At 47.8% G+C, this 14855-nt stretch overlaps 1 protein-coding gene across 2 annotated transcripts in view; it reads left to right on the top strand.

Annotated features, from left to right (window-relative positions):
* The window catches only part of MELK (maternal embryonic leucine zipper kinase), a 300470-nt gene that overhangs the window by 115706 nt on the left and 169909 nt on the right, over window positions 1-14855 (top strand). For both annotated transcript variants that reach the window (XM_063914642.1, XM_063914643.1), the window contains exon 3: window positions 4988-5073. In XM_063914642.1, coding sequence (XP_063770712.1) covers window positions 4988-5073 — 86 coding nt within the window. The remainder of the gene's footprint in view (window positions 1-4987; window positions 5074-14855) is intronic.

Below are 14855 nucleotides of genomic sequence, written 5' to 3' on the forward strand. Positions count from 1 at the left end.
TGACACCAGTGTCGACGACGATGAGTCTAACCTGATGCCCACTAAGGCCATTCACTGCATGATTGAGGCAATGAAAGAGGTGTTACACATTTCTGATATAAATACAGGTACCACTAAAAAGGGTATTATGTTTGGGGAGAAAAAACTACCCGTAGTTTTTCCCCCGTCAGAGGAATTAAATGAAGTGTGTGAAGAAGCGTGGGCTTTCCCTGATAAAAAATTGGTAATTCCTAAGAAGGTACTAATGGCGTTCCCTTTCCCGCCAGAGGATAGGTCACGTTGGGAAACACCTCCTAGGGTGGATAAAGCGCTCACACGTTTGTCTAAAAAGGTGGCACTACCGTCTCCGGATACGGCCGCCCTCAAGGAAACTGCTGATAGAAAGCAGGAGGCGATCCTGAAGTCTGTATATACACACACAAGCATTATACTTAGGCCAGCTATTGCGTCAGCTTGGATGTGCAGTGCTGCCGCTGCGTGGTCAGATAAACTGTCAGAAAATATTGACACATTAGACAGAGACACGATCCTGTTAACCATAGACCATATAAAAGACTCAGTCTTATATATGAGGGATGCACAAAGGGAAATCTGCCGACTGGCATCTAAAGTAAGTGCATTGTCCATTTCTGCTAGGAGAGGCTTATGGACTCGCCAGTGGACAGGAGATGCAGATTCAAAAAAGCACATGGAAGTGTTACCATATAAGGGTGAGGAATTATTTGGGGATGGTCTCTCGGACCTAGTTTCCACAGCAACGTCTGGGAAGTCAGTATTTTTACCCCATGTCCCCTCACAGCCTAAGAAGGCGCCGTTTTATCAGGTTCAGTCCTTTCGGACCCAGAAAAACAGGCGTGGAAAAGGCGGGTCCTTTCTGTCCAGAGGCAGAGGTAGGGGAAAAAGGCTGCAACAAACAGCAGGTTCCCAGGAGCAAAAGTCCTCCCCCGCTTCTTCGTCCAAGTCCGCCGCATGACGGTGGGGCTCCACAGGCGGAGCCTGGTACGGTGGGGGGTCGCCTCAAAAATTTCAGCGATCGGTGGGTTCGCTCACAGGTGGATCCCTGGATCCTGCAAATAGTATCTCAGGGGTACAAGCTGGAATTCGAGGCGTCCCCACCCCACCGGTTCCTAAAATCTGCCTTGCCGATTGCTCCCTCAGACAGGGAGGCGGTGCTAGCGGCAATTCACAAGCTGTATTCCCAGCAGGTTATAATCAAGGTACCCCTACTTCAACAAGGCCGGGGTTATTATTCCACACTATTTGTGGTACCGAAACCGGACGGTTCGGTGAGACCCATTCTAAATTTGAAATCCTTGAACACGTACATAAAGAAATTCAAGTTCAAGATGGAATCGCTCAGGGCGGTTATTGCAAGCCTGGACGAGGGGGATTACATGGTATCCCTGGACATGAAGGATGCTTACTTGCATGTCCCCATTTACCATCCTCACCAGGAGTACCTCAGATTTGTGGTACAGGATTGCCATTACCAATTCCAGACGCTGCCGTTTGGACTGTCCACGGCACCGAGGGTATTCACCAAGGTTATGGCGGAAATGATGATACTCCTTCGAAGAAAGGGTGTTTTAATTATCCCGTACTTGGACGATCTCCTAATAAAAGCGAGGTCCAAGGAACAGTTGTTGGTGGGAGTAGCACTATCTCAGGAGGTGCTGCACCAGCACGGCTGGATTCTGAATATCCCAAAGTCACAGCTGGTTCCGACGACACGGCTACTGTTCCTGGGTATGATTCTGGATACAGTCCAGAAGAAAGTGTTTCTCCCGGAGGAGAAAGCCAGGGAGTTGTCATCTCTAGTCAGAGACTTCCTGAAACCAAAACCGGTATCAGTGCATCGCTGCACGCGGGTCCTGGGAAAGATGGTGGCTTCGTACGAAGCAATTCCCTTAGGCAGGTTCCATGCCAGAATCTTTCAGTGGGACCTGTTGGACCAGTGGTCCGGATCGCATCTTCAGATGCATCGCTTGATAACCCTGTCTCCAAGAACCAGGGTGTCTCTACTGTGGTGGCTGCAGAGTGCCCATCTTCTAGAGGGCCGCAGATTCGGCATACAGGACTGGGTCCTGGTGACCACGGATGCCAGCCTTCGAGGCTGGGGGCAGTCACACAGGGAAGAAACTTCCAAGGACTATGGTCGAGTCAGGAGACTTCCCTTCACATAAATATTCTGGAACTAAGGGCCATCTACAATGCCCTAAGTCAAGCAAAATCCCTGCTTCTACACCAGCCGGTACTGATCCAGTCAGACAACATCACGGCAGTCGCCCATGTAAATCGACAGGGCGGCACAAGAAGCAGGATGGCGATGGCAGAAGCCACAAAAATTCTCCGATGGGCGGAGAATCATGTACTAGCACTGTCAGCAGTGTTCATTCCGGGAGTGGACAACTGGGAAGCAGACTTCCTCAGCAGACCCGACCTCCACCCGGGAGAGTGGGGACTTCATCCAGAAGTCTTTCAGATGCTGGTAAACCGTTGGGAAAAACCACAGGTGGACATGATGGCGTCCCGCCTCAACAAAAAGTTAAAAAGATATTGCGCCAGGTCAAGGGACCCTCAGGCGGTAGCTGTGGACGCTCTAGTGACACCGTGGGTGTACCAGTCGGTTTATGTGTTCCCTCCTCTGCCTCTCATACCAAAGGTATTGAGAATAATAAGAAAGAGAGGAGTAAACACCATTCTCGTGGTTCCGGATTGGCCAAGACGAGCGTGGTACCCGGAACTTCAAGAGATGCTCTCAGAGGACCCGTGGCCCCTCTACCGCTCAGACAGGACCTGCTACAGCAGGGACCCTGTCTGTTCCAAGACTTACCGCGGCTGCGTTTGACGGCATGGCGGTTGAACACCGGATCCTAAAGGAAAAGGGTATTACTGAAGAAGTCATTCCTACGCTTATTAAGGCTAGGAAAGATGTTACGGCAAAGCATTATCACCGCATATGGCGGAAATATGTTGCAGGATGCGAGGCCAAAAAGGCCCCAACAGAGGAATTTCAACTAGGTCGATTTCTGCATTTCCTGCAAGCAGGAGTGAATATGGGCCTAAAACTAGGCTCCATTAAAGTACAGATCTCGGCTCTGTCGATTTTCTTTCAAAAAGAACTAGCTTCAGTACCTGAAGTTCAGACATTTGTGAAAGGAGTGCTGCATATTCAGCCCCCATTTGTGCCTCCTGTGGCACCTTGGGATCTCAACGTGATGTTGAGCTACTTAAAATCACATTGGTTTGAGCCACTAAAAACCGTGGATCTGAAATATCTCACGTGGAAAGTGGTCATGTTATTGTCCTTGGCTTCAGCCAGGCGAGTGTCAGAATTGGAGGCTTTATCATGTAAAAGCCCTTATCTGATTTTCCATATGGATAGGGCGGAATTGAGGACTCGTCCCCAATTTCTCCCTAAGGTGGTGTCAGCGTTTCACCTGAACCAGCCTATTGTGGTGCCTGCGGCTACTAAGGATTTGGAGGACTCCAAGTTGCTAGACGTTGTCAGGGCCCTGAAAATATATGTTTCCAGGACGGCTGGAGTCAGAAAATCTGACTCGCTGTTTATCCTGTATGCACCCAACAAGCTGGGTGCTCCTGCTTCTAAGCAGTCTATTGCTCGCTGGATTTGTAGTACAATTCAGCTTGCACATTCTGTGGCAGGCCTGCCACAGCCAAAATCTGTAAATGCCCATTCCACAAGGAAGGTGGGCTCATCTTGGGCGGCTGCCCGAGGGGTCTCGGCTTTACAGCTTTGCCGAGCAGCTACTTGGTCAGGGGCAAACACGTTTGCAAAATTCTACAAATTTGATACCCTGGCTGAGGAGGACCTGGAGTTCTCTCATTCGGTGCTGCAGAGTCATCCGCACTCTCCCGCCCGTTTGGGAGCTTTGGTATAATCCCCATGGTCCTTACGGAGTTCCCAGCATCTACTAGGACGTCAGAGAAATAAGAATTTACTCACCGGTAATTCTATTTCTCGTAGTCCGTAGTGGATGCTGGGCGCCCATCCCAAGTGCGGATTGTCTGCAATACTTGTAAATAGTTATTGTTAACTAAAGGGTTATTGTTGAGCCATCTGTTGAGAGGCTCAGTTGTTTTCATACTGTCAAACTGGATATAGTATCACGAGTTGTACGGTGTGATTGGTGTGGCTGGTAAGAGTCTTACCCGGGATTCTAAATCCTTCCTTATTATGTCTGCTCGTCCGGGCACGGTGTCCTAACTGAGGCTTGGAGGAGGGTCATAGTGGGAGGAACCAGTGCACACCAGGTAGTCATAAATCTTTCTAGAGTGCCCAGCCTCCTTCGGAGCCCGCTATTCCCCATGGTCCTTACGGAGTACCCAGCATCCACTACGGACTACGAGAAATAGAATTACCGGTGAGTGAATTCTTATTTTTTTTTTCTTACAGGTGCACTGCGCCTAAAAACCTGGGAGTCCTAGAGGTGCGCCTGACGGAGGGTTAAAGCACTCACTGGCTATTGCTCAATATTTAAGCAGTAATCCAGCATGGTCTTCAACATTTTAATTGTAAAATGTTTTGAATTGTATGTATTTAAAAAAATAAATATATATATATATATATATATATATATAGAAGCAAAACGGCCGGCACTCCCCCTGCTGCTACAGAAACTGCTCCGGTGCCCTCCATAAGATGCAGGCATCCAAATTGTAGAAGGAAGAATCTGGCGGCACTCAGGAGACTTGTATCAAACAGTGTAAATGTTTATTGGAGAAACAATTGTTGGATGTTGCTCCAATAAACATTTACACTGTTTGATACAAGTCTCCTGAGTGCCGCCAGATTCTTCCTTCTATATATATATATATATATATATATATATATATATATATATATATATATATATATATATATATATATATATAAAAAAAATTTTTTATATATATATATATATATAAAAAAATTTTTTTTTTTTTATATGACCATTCAATAATATGTTTTTGTTCCCTATGCTAGGTGGATTTGCTAAAGTCAAGCTTGCAAGTCATCATCTCACTGGTGAAAAAGTAGCAGTAAAGATCATGGACAAAGATTCCCTAGGGGTATTTAAAAATGTGTTCAATTTTGTTTGTATAATCCTATTATCATTTTTTTATTTTTATTTTTTTTAAGCTTAAACTGTACATATGTAATGGAGTATGTTGGGTTTATCATCCTATATATAGTATAGAAAAATATAGTATGTGACATGTGCTAACTTATCGGGGTCCGCTAGGATTCTTTTTTTATATCACCAAGCAGCATTTCCAGGAGCTTGCATAGTAATCGATTTACAGTGTTGGGGGAGGGCATTACAAAATTATCTGATCTGTGGTTTTTGTTTTTATTAAGTGATGCAGCTGCCTTCTGTACGGTCTGGCAGTGGTAATAGAACTTGCCTCACCAACCTGTGAGGATAAATGTGCACATGTGTTATCTGACTTTGCCATAATCACACATGTGGGCCTTCATGTCCCCCTTAATCGGTTTTGAAAAATGCTGTAAGTGAAGGTTTTTTTTTTTCTTTTTTTCTCATCTTATCCATATCCTCTATTATTGCCTTCCTTTTGATGGGAATAGAGAAACAAGGATTGTGGCCTTACTTGGAACTCTGCAGTTTTAAGTGTTTGGCTGATGCCCCTTTTTCCACTGAAGTCATGGGTCCGGCCTGAGATTTGGAACACTGTTCTGGCTCTAGACATACACCTTTTTTTCCACTGCACCGATCCAAGTAATTCCTAGATCGCGCCATTCACACTGCACACAGGTGCAGTGCTGGAGCTTGGCTCTCCCCATGCTGGAAATGGGTCCCGGGTCGGGGGACCTAAGTAACCAGTTTCCACTACTGCTCCCCTGGGACCTTCCCATGTAAAACCCTGCAAAGGACCTGGAAGGATTCCCGGGTGACTGGACCCGGGTGGAGCAATTTCCACTAACTAAAATCCTGTGTTCACATGAAATAACCCAGGTTTTCATGTCAGTGCAAAAGGTGTATGACTCAGCAGGCATGTACTGCTGCCCAGAGAATGGTGTTTTATCTAAACTAGGGTATCGTTCTCCAACATATGGGTTTAGCCAGACATCAACATGATGGAGTCCTTCTTGAACCATATAATGGAACCTTATGATGCAACGCTTCCACAAATTGCAAAAAATAGGCTTGAGTACTGTTAGTCGCACAAGACCCATGTTCACCAAGACCTTATCCTAATAACAGTGGGTCCATGGTGGCATTTCCCTACTATGTGGAATCTGTTAACTCAGGGAACATATTACAGGTTGAGTATCCCATATCCAAATATTCCGAAGTACGGACTTTTTTGACTGAGTGAGATAGTGAAACCTTTGTTTTTTGATGGCTCAATGTAAACAAACTTTGTTTAATAGACAAAGTGATTAAAAATATTGTATTAAATGACCTTCAGGCTGTGTATAGGGTGTATATGAAAGATTAATGATTTGTGTGAATGCAGACACACTTTGTTTAATGCACAAAGTTATAAAAAATATTGGCTAAATTTGCCTTCAGGCTGTGTATAAGGTGTATATGTAACATAAATACATTCTTTGCTTAGATTTAGGTCCCATCACCATGATATCTCATTTATAGTATGCAATTATTCCAAAATGCGGAAAAATCCGATATCCAAAATACCTCTGGTCCCAAGCATTTTGGATAAGGGATACTCAACCTGTACCATCTGTGTAAGTGATTTTATCCATGTGGTAGCTGAAGCCATTTTCTCTTACGTCCTAGAGGATGCTGGGGTCCACATTAGTGACATTGGTATAGACGGGTCCACCAGGAGCCATTGGCACTTTAAGAGTTTGAGAGTGTGGGCTGGCTCCTCCCTCTATGCTCCTCCCTCTATGCTCCTCCTACCAGACTCAGTTTAGAAAATGTGCCCGGAGGAGCCGGTCATAGCTAGGGGAGCTCTCCTGAGCTTTTTCTAGTAAGTTTTATTGAGTTTGTTTTTTTACAGGAGGCTGTTGGCAACAGCCTGCCTGCAGCGAGGGTCTAAGAGGGGGAGCATTGTCCGCCCTGCGGGGTCTGAGCCACTGACTCCGTTGACTTGACACTGGGCTCCAGAGGGGTCGGCTCGGTCTCTGCTCGCCCCAGCAGCACATTGCCAACCCCGTACAGAGCTGAAGAAGTGGTGATTTAGTCACTGACCCCCCCCCCCCCCCCCCCCCCCCCAGCAAGCGGGGGGGCGGTGTGAAGATGGCAGCAATGGGGAGGGAGCGCAGATCTAACTGCGCTCCTGGGAAGGTACCAGAGGCACGTGGTTGCCGCACTGTGAGGGGCGCCCTGGGCCAGCGCTTAACCCCACACTGGTCAGCAAGCCTGTCGGGGTCCGCGGATCTCAGCCAGCAAAAGTCCTCAGGCCAGTATAAAAATCTGAAGAGCGTGAAGACTGCGCAATTAAAGGGGCGGAGCTTCTCAGAGCGGACCCAGCAGCGTTCCAGCGCCATTTTCCTGCCTGCACAGCGCTGGATGGAAGATCGGGTCCCTACACAGCTGCTCCATCTGTCTGTACACGGTACCAGGGGTTTGTAGAAGGGAGGGGAGGCTGCAAAACGACTGTCTCCTATTAAGTGACAGTCTGTGCTGGTAAGGGGTTGCCTTTTACTAAAAGTGCTGTATTGTGGGTTTGCTCCCATCTGTGTCTCTTGCCTTTCTTGGGGAGGGAAACTGTCTGCCCCACCTGTGTGTGTGTGTGTGTGTGTGTGTGTGTGCGCGCGTTTGGTCTCCTTTTAGCAATGTCCAGGGACACGGTCTCATGCTGCAGAGGATTTATCCTCCCAGGATGATCCCATTCCATGTAATCAGGTTAGCACTGGCTTAGCACAGATACCAGCAAGGGAACCAGAGTGGTTTTCCTCTATCAAAACTTGATTTCTCATATTTCTGACAGGGTTGCTAGTAATGAATCTGCAACCCAGGTATTAGAGTTCTATGGCTGTATGGCCTGTGTCTGGTACCTCAGGACACCCCGCTATATACCCCCATAAACGTGCGCTTGTGCATGTCACACAAGATGACACGGACACCGATTCTGACACTACAGATGGGGATGGGGGATGTGTTGCGGGGGTCTGCATCTCTTACAAAGGGGGTGCAATTGTTGATACGAGGCTATCAGGGATGTGTTAAATGTTAATGATACCACACCTGAGCAGGTTGAGGAGGCTTCTTTCACGGAAAATCAGAAAGCCTCGCTAACCTTCCCTGCGTCAAAGGCGTTAAATGCTATATTTGAAAAAGCATGGGAAAACCCTGAGAAAAAGTTCCAGATCCCTAAAAGGGTTCAGGTGGCTTTTCCTTTCCCTGATGAGGATAGGAAAAAGTGGGAAAACCCTCCGATTGTTGACGCATCTGTTTCCAGACTCTCAAAGAAGGTGGTTTTGCCTGTTCCGGGATCTACTGCCTTAAAGGAGCCGGCAGATAGAAAATAAGAATTTACTTACCGATAATTCTATTTCTCGCAGTCCGTAGTGGATGCTGGGAACTCCGTAAGGACCATGGGGAATAGCGGCTCCGCAGGAGACTGGGCACATTAAAGAAAGCTTTAGGATCACCTGGTGTGCACTGGCTCCTCCCCCTATGACCCTCCTCCAAGCCTCAGTTAGGATACTGTGCCCGGACGAGCGTACACAATAAGGAAGGATTTTGAATCCCGGGTAAGACTCATACCAGCCACACCAATCACACTGTACAACTTGTGATCTGAACCCAGTTAACAGCATGATAATAGAGGAGCCTCTAGAAAAGATGGCTCACTACAACAATAACCCAAATTTTTTGGTAACAATAATTATGTACCAGTATTGCAGACAATCCGCACTTGGGATGGGCGCCCAGCATCCACTACGGACTACGAGAAATAGAATTATCGGTAAGTAAATTCTTATTTTCTCTGACGTCCTAGTGGATGCTGGGAACTCCGTAAGGACCATGGGGATTATACCAAAGCTCCCAAACGGGCGGGAGAGTGCGGATGACTCTGCAGCACCGAATGAGAGAACTCCAGGTCCTCCTCAGTCAAGATATCAAATTTGTAGAATTTTACAAACGTATTTGCTCCTGACCAAGTAACTGCTCGGCAAAGTTGTAAAGCCGAGACCCCTCGGGCAGCCGCCCAAGATGAGCCCACCTTCCTTGTGGAGTGGGCATTTTAAGATTTTTGGCTGTGGCAGGCCTGCCACAGAATGTGCAAGCTGAATTGTACTACAAATCCAACGAGCAATCGTCTGCTTAGAAGCAGAAGCACCCAGTTTGTTGGGTGCATACAGGATAAACAGCGAGTCAGATTTTCTGACTCCAGCCGTCCTGGAAACATGTATTTTCAGGGTCCTGACCACGTCAAGCAACTTGGAATCCTCCAAGTCCTTAGTAGCCGCAGGTACCACAATAGGTTGGTTCATGTGAAATGCAGAAACCACCTTAGGTAGAAAATTTGAGGACGAGTCCTCCATTCTGTCCTTTCAGAATGAACTATTAAGCAAGGGCTTTTATATGATAAAGCCGACAATTCTGACACCCGCCTGGCTGAAACCAGGGCTAACTCGTCACTTCCATGTGAGATATGTTAAGTCCACAGTGGTGAGTGGTTCAAACCAATGTGACTTTAGGAAAACTCAACACAACATTGAGATCCCCAAGGTGCCACTGGAGGCACAAAAGGAGACTGTATATGCAGTACCCCTTTTACAAATGTCTGAACTTCAGGCACTGAAGCCAGTTCTTTTTGGAAGAAAATCGACAGGGCCGAAATTTGAACCTTAATGGACCCTAATTTTAGGCCCATAGACAGTCCTGTTTGCAGGAAATGGAGGAAACGACCCAGTTGAAATTCCTCTGTAGGGGCCTTCTTGGCCTCACCCCACGCAACATATTTTCGCCAAATGCGGTGATAATGTTTTGCGGTTACGTCTTTCCTGGTCTTGACCAGGGTAGGGATCTTCAGGATCCGGCGTTCAACCGCCATGCCGTCAAACGCAGCCGCGGTAAGTCTTGGAACAGACAAGGCCCTTGCTGGAGCAGGTCCTTTCTTAGAGGTAGAGGCCACGGTTCGTCCGTGAGCATCTCTTGAAGTTCCGGATACCAAGTCCTTCTTGGCCAATCCGGAACCACGAGTATAGTTCTTACTCCTCTCCTTCTTATGATTCTCAGTACTTTTGGTATGATGGGCAGAGGAGGGAACCCATACACTGACTGGTACACCCACGGTGTTACCAGAGCGTCCACCGCTATTGCCTGAGGGTCCCTTGACCTGGCGCAATATCTGTCTAGTTTTTTGTTTAGACGGGACGCCATTATGTCCACCTTTTGTTTTTCCCAACGGTTTACAATCAGGTGGAAGACTTCTGGGTGAAGTCCCCACTCTCCCGGGTGAAGGTCGTGTCTGCTGAGGAAGTCTGCTTCCCAGTTGTCCACTCCCGGAATGAACACCGCTGACAGTGCTATCACATGATTTTCCGCCCAGCGAAAATCCTTGCAGCTTCTGCCATTGCCCTCCTGCTTCTCGTGCCGCCCTGTCTGTTTACGTGGGCGACTGACGTGATGTTGTCCGATTGGATCAATACCGCCTGACCCTGAAGCAGGGGTTTCGCTTGACTTAGGGCATTGTAAATGGCCCTTAGTTCCAGAATGTTTTTATGAAGAGATGTCTCCAGGCTTGACCATAAGCCCTGGAAATTCCTTCCCTGTGTGACTGCTCCCCAGCCTCGCAGGCTGGCATCCGTGGCCACCAGGACCCAGTCCCGAATGCCGAATCTGCGGCCCTCTAGAAGATGAGCACTCTGCAACCACCACAGGAGGGATACCCTTGTCCCTGGTGACAGGGTTATCCGCTGAAGCATCTGAAGATGCGACCCGGACCATTTGTCCAGAAGGTTCCACTGTGCGTGGAATCTGCCGAATGGGATTGCTTCGTAGGAAGCCACCATTTTTACCCAGAACCCTTGTGCATTGATGCACTGAGACTTGGTTCGGTTTTAGGAGGTTCCTGACTAGCTCGGATAACTCCCTGGCTTTCTCCTCCGGGAGAAGCACCTTCTTTCTGGACTATGTCCAGAATCATCCCTAGGAACAGAAGACAAGTCGTCGGAACCAGCTGCGATTTTTGGAATATTGAAAATCCAATCGTGCTGCCGCAACACTACCTGATATAGTGCTACACCGATCTCCAACTGTTCCCTGGATCTTACCCTTATCAGGGAATCGTCCAAGTAAAGGATAACTAAAATTCCCTTCCTTCGAAGGAATATCATCATTTCGGTCATTACTTCAGTAAAGACCCGGGGTGCCGTGGACCATCCCTACGGCAGCGTCCGAACTGATACAGTTCTGTACCATAACCTGAAATACCCTTGGTGAGAAGGGTAAATTTTGACATGAAGGTAAGCCTCCTTGATGTCCCGAGACATCATGTAGTCCCCTTCTTCCAGGTTTGCAATCACTGCTCTGAGTGACTCAATTTTGAATTTGAACCTCTGTATGCAAGTGTTCAAAGATTTTAGATTTTAGATTTTAAAATCGGTCTCACCGACCCGTCTGGCTTCGGTACCACAATAGTGTGGAATAATACCCCGTTCCCTGTTGCAGGAGGGGTACCTTGATTATCACCTGCTGGGAATACAGCTTGTGAATGGCTTCCAAAACTGCCTCACTGTCAGCGGGAGACGTCGGTAAAACAGACTTTTGGAAACGGCGAGGGGAATACGTCTCGAATTCCAATTTGTACCCCTGAAATATTATCTGAAGGATCCAGGGGTCTACTTGCGAGTGAGCCCACTGCGCACTGAAATTCATTGAGAACGGGTCCCCACCGTGCCTGAATTTGTAAAGCCCTAGCGTCATACTGAGGGCTTGGCAGCGGCGGAAAAGGGTTTCTGTTCCTGGGAACTGGCTGATCTCTGCAGCCATTTTCCTCTCCTTCTGTCACGAGCAGAAAAGAGGAACCCTTTTGTCCGCTTGCCAACCAGGACTGCGCCTGATAATACGGCGTCTTATTTTGAGAGGCGACCTGGGGTACATCCCCTCTTTTAAGGCAATACTTCCAAATGCCGTTTGGAATCCGCATCACCTGACCACTTTACTGGAATAATTGGACAACGCACTTATACTTGATGCCAGTCGGCAAATATTCCGCTGTGCATCCTGCATATATAGAAATGCATCTTTTAATTGCTCTATAGGCAATAATATACTGTCCTTATCTAGGATATCATATTTCCAGTCAGGGAATCCGACCACGCCAACCCAGCACTGCACATCCAGGCTGAGGCGATTGCTGGTCGCAGTATAACACCAGTATGTGTGTAAATACATTTTAGGATACGCTCCTGCTTTCTATCAGCAGGATCCTTAAGGGCGGCCATCTCAGGAGAGGGTAGAGCCCTTGTTTTTACAAGCGTGTGAGCGCTTTATCCACCCTAGGGGGTGTTTCCCAACGCACCCTAACCTCTGGCGGGAAAAGGTATACTGCCAATAACTTTTTAGAAAATATCAATTGTTATCGGGGGGAAACCCACGCATCATCACACACCTCATTTTATTCCTCAGATTCAGGAAAACTACAGGAAGTTTTTCCTCACCAAACATAATACCCCCTTTTTTTTTGGTGGTATTCATATTATCAGAAAAGTGTAAACTTTTTCCATTGCCTCAATCATGCAATGTGTGGCCCTATTGGAAATCACGGTTGTCTCTTCACCGTCGACACAGGAGTCAGTACCCCTGTCGGCGTCTGTATCTGAGGTAACGGGCGCTTTTAGGGCCCCTGTATGAGACGTCTGGACATGCACAAGCTGAGTAGCCGGCTGTCTCATGTCAACCACTGTCTTTTATACAAAGCTGACACTGTCACGCAATTTCAACAGTACATCCACTCAGGTGTCGACCCCCTAGGGGGTGACAACACAATTTCAGACACTCTACTCCGTCTCCTTATCATTTTTCTCCTCATACATGTCGACACCAACGTACCGACACACAGCACACACACAGGGAATGCTCTGATAGAGGACAGGACCCCACTAGCCCTTTGGGGAGACAGAGGGAGAGTTTGCCAGCACACACCAGAGCGCTATATATATATACAGGGATAACCTTATATAAGTGTTTTTCCCTTTATAGCTGCTGTATTGTTATATACTGCGCCTAATTTGTGCCCCCCTCTCTTTTTTAACCCCTTTCTGTAGTGTAGTGACTGCAGGGGAGAGCCAGGGAGCTTCCCTCCAACTGAGCTGTGAGGGAAAATGGCGCCAGTGTGCTGAGGAGATAGGCTCCGCCCCTTTCTCGGCGTCCTTATCCTTTTTCTGTATGTTTTGGCAGGGGTTAAATGCATCCATATAGCCCAGGAGTTATATGTGATGCATTTATTTTAGCCATATAAGGTTTTTTTATCGATTTATTGCGTCTCAGGGCGCTGCCCCCCCCAGCGCCCTGCACCCTCAGTGACCGGAGTGTGAAGTGTGCTGAGAGCAATGGCGCACAGCTGCGGTGCTGTGCGCTACCTTATCTGAAGACAGGATCGTCTTCTGCCGCCGATTTTTCCGGACCTCTTCGCTCTTCTGGCTCTGTAAGGGGGACGGCGGCGCGGCTCCGGTGACCCATCCAGGCTGAACCTGTGATCGTCCCTCTGGAGCTAATGTCCAGTAGCCTAAGAAGCCCAATCCACTCTGCACGCAGGTGAGTTCGCTTCTTCTCCCCTTAGTCCCTCGATGCAGTGAGCCTGTTGCCAGCAGGTCTCACTGAAAATAATAAACCTAAACTAAAACTTTCACAAAGAGCTCAGGAGAGCCCCTAGTGTGCACCCTTCTCGTCGGGCACAGAAATCTAACTGAGGCTTGGAGGAGGGTCATAGGGGGAGGAGCCAGTGCACACCAGGTGATCCTAAAGCTTTCTTTAGATGTGCCCAGTCTCCTGCGGAGCCGCTATTCCCCATGGTCCTTACGGAGTTCCCAGCATCCACTAGGACGTCAGAGAAAGATTGATAACACACTTAAATCTATGTATACTGCCTCTGGGGCCATACTACGTCCCTCTAGTGCATGGATTGCAAAAGCAATAGTGAAGTTGTCGGCTACCTTGCTTGAGGATTGGTATACGATGGATAGGGATGATGTTGCATTATATTTACGCAACATACATGATTCTGCAGGTTTTATGGTAGAATCCATGAAAGACCTGGGTTCCATGGCTGCGGGAATTTCTTCCATGTCTGTTTCAGCTAGTCGGGGACTATTGCTGTGCCAGTGGTCGGTCGAATTGGAATCCAGAAGAAGTGTGGAGTCACTACCCTATACAGGTCAGGCTCTCTTTGGGGAAGCTCTAGACGCGTGGATATCCACCGCTACAGCGGGTAAGTCTCCTTTTCTTCCCTCAGCAGCACCTGCTCCGAAGAAATCCTTCCCCTCAGCTGCACAGCAGTCCTTTCGGCCTAACAAGCCTAGAAGGGCCAGAACACCCAATACCTTCTTTAGGGGAGGTAGGGTTAAGTCCAAGAAACCTGCCGCTGCAGCTTCTCAGGAACAAAAGCCTGCTTCAGGTACCCCAAAGTCCTCCATGATGGTGGACTGCACTATTTTCTTTTACAAATTTTTTTTTTATTTTTTTTTTTACATTTATTTGTTTTTACTCCAACCCCCATCGGTGGTGGCCGCAGTACTGCCTACTGGTTCAAGGTCTTTGGCTGGGCACCACAGCACACACCGGGAGCCGCAGCTGGACGCAACAGGGGAACGAGGTAAGGTGGCTTACTGCTTGAACTGTCACTGCTAGTGCAACAGACCATCAACTGTGGTGATAGTGGGTGTCCAGATCGCCTGCACTCCCACT

Source organism: Pseudophryne corroboree, chromosome 1, assembly GCF_028390025.1.
Source record: "Pseudophryne corroboree isolate aPseCor3 chromosome 1, aPseCor3.hap2, whole genome shotgun sequence".
Taxonomy (NCBI): domain Eukaryota; kingdom Metazoa; phylum Chordata; class Amphibia; order Anura; family Myobatrachidae; genus Pseudophryne; species Pseudophryne corroboree.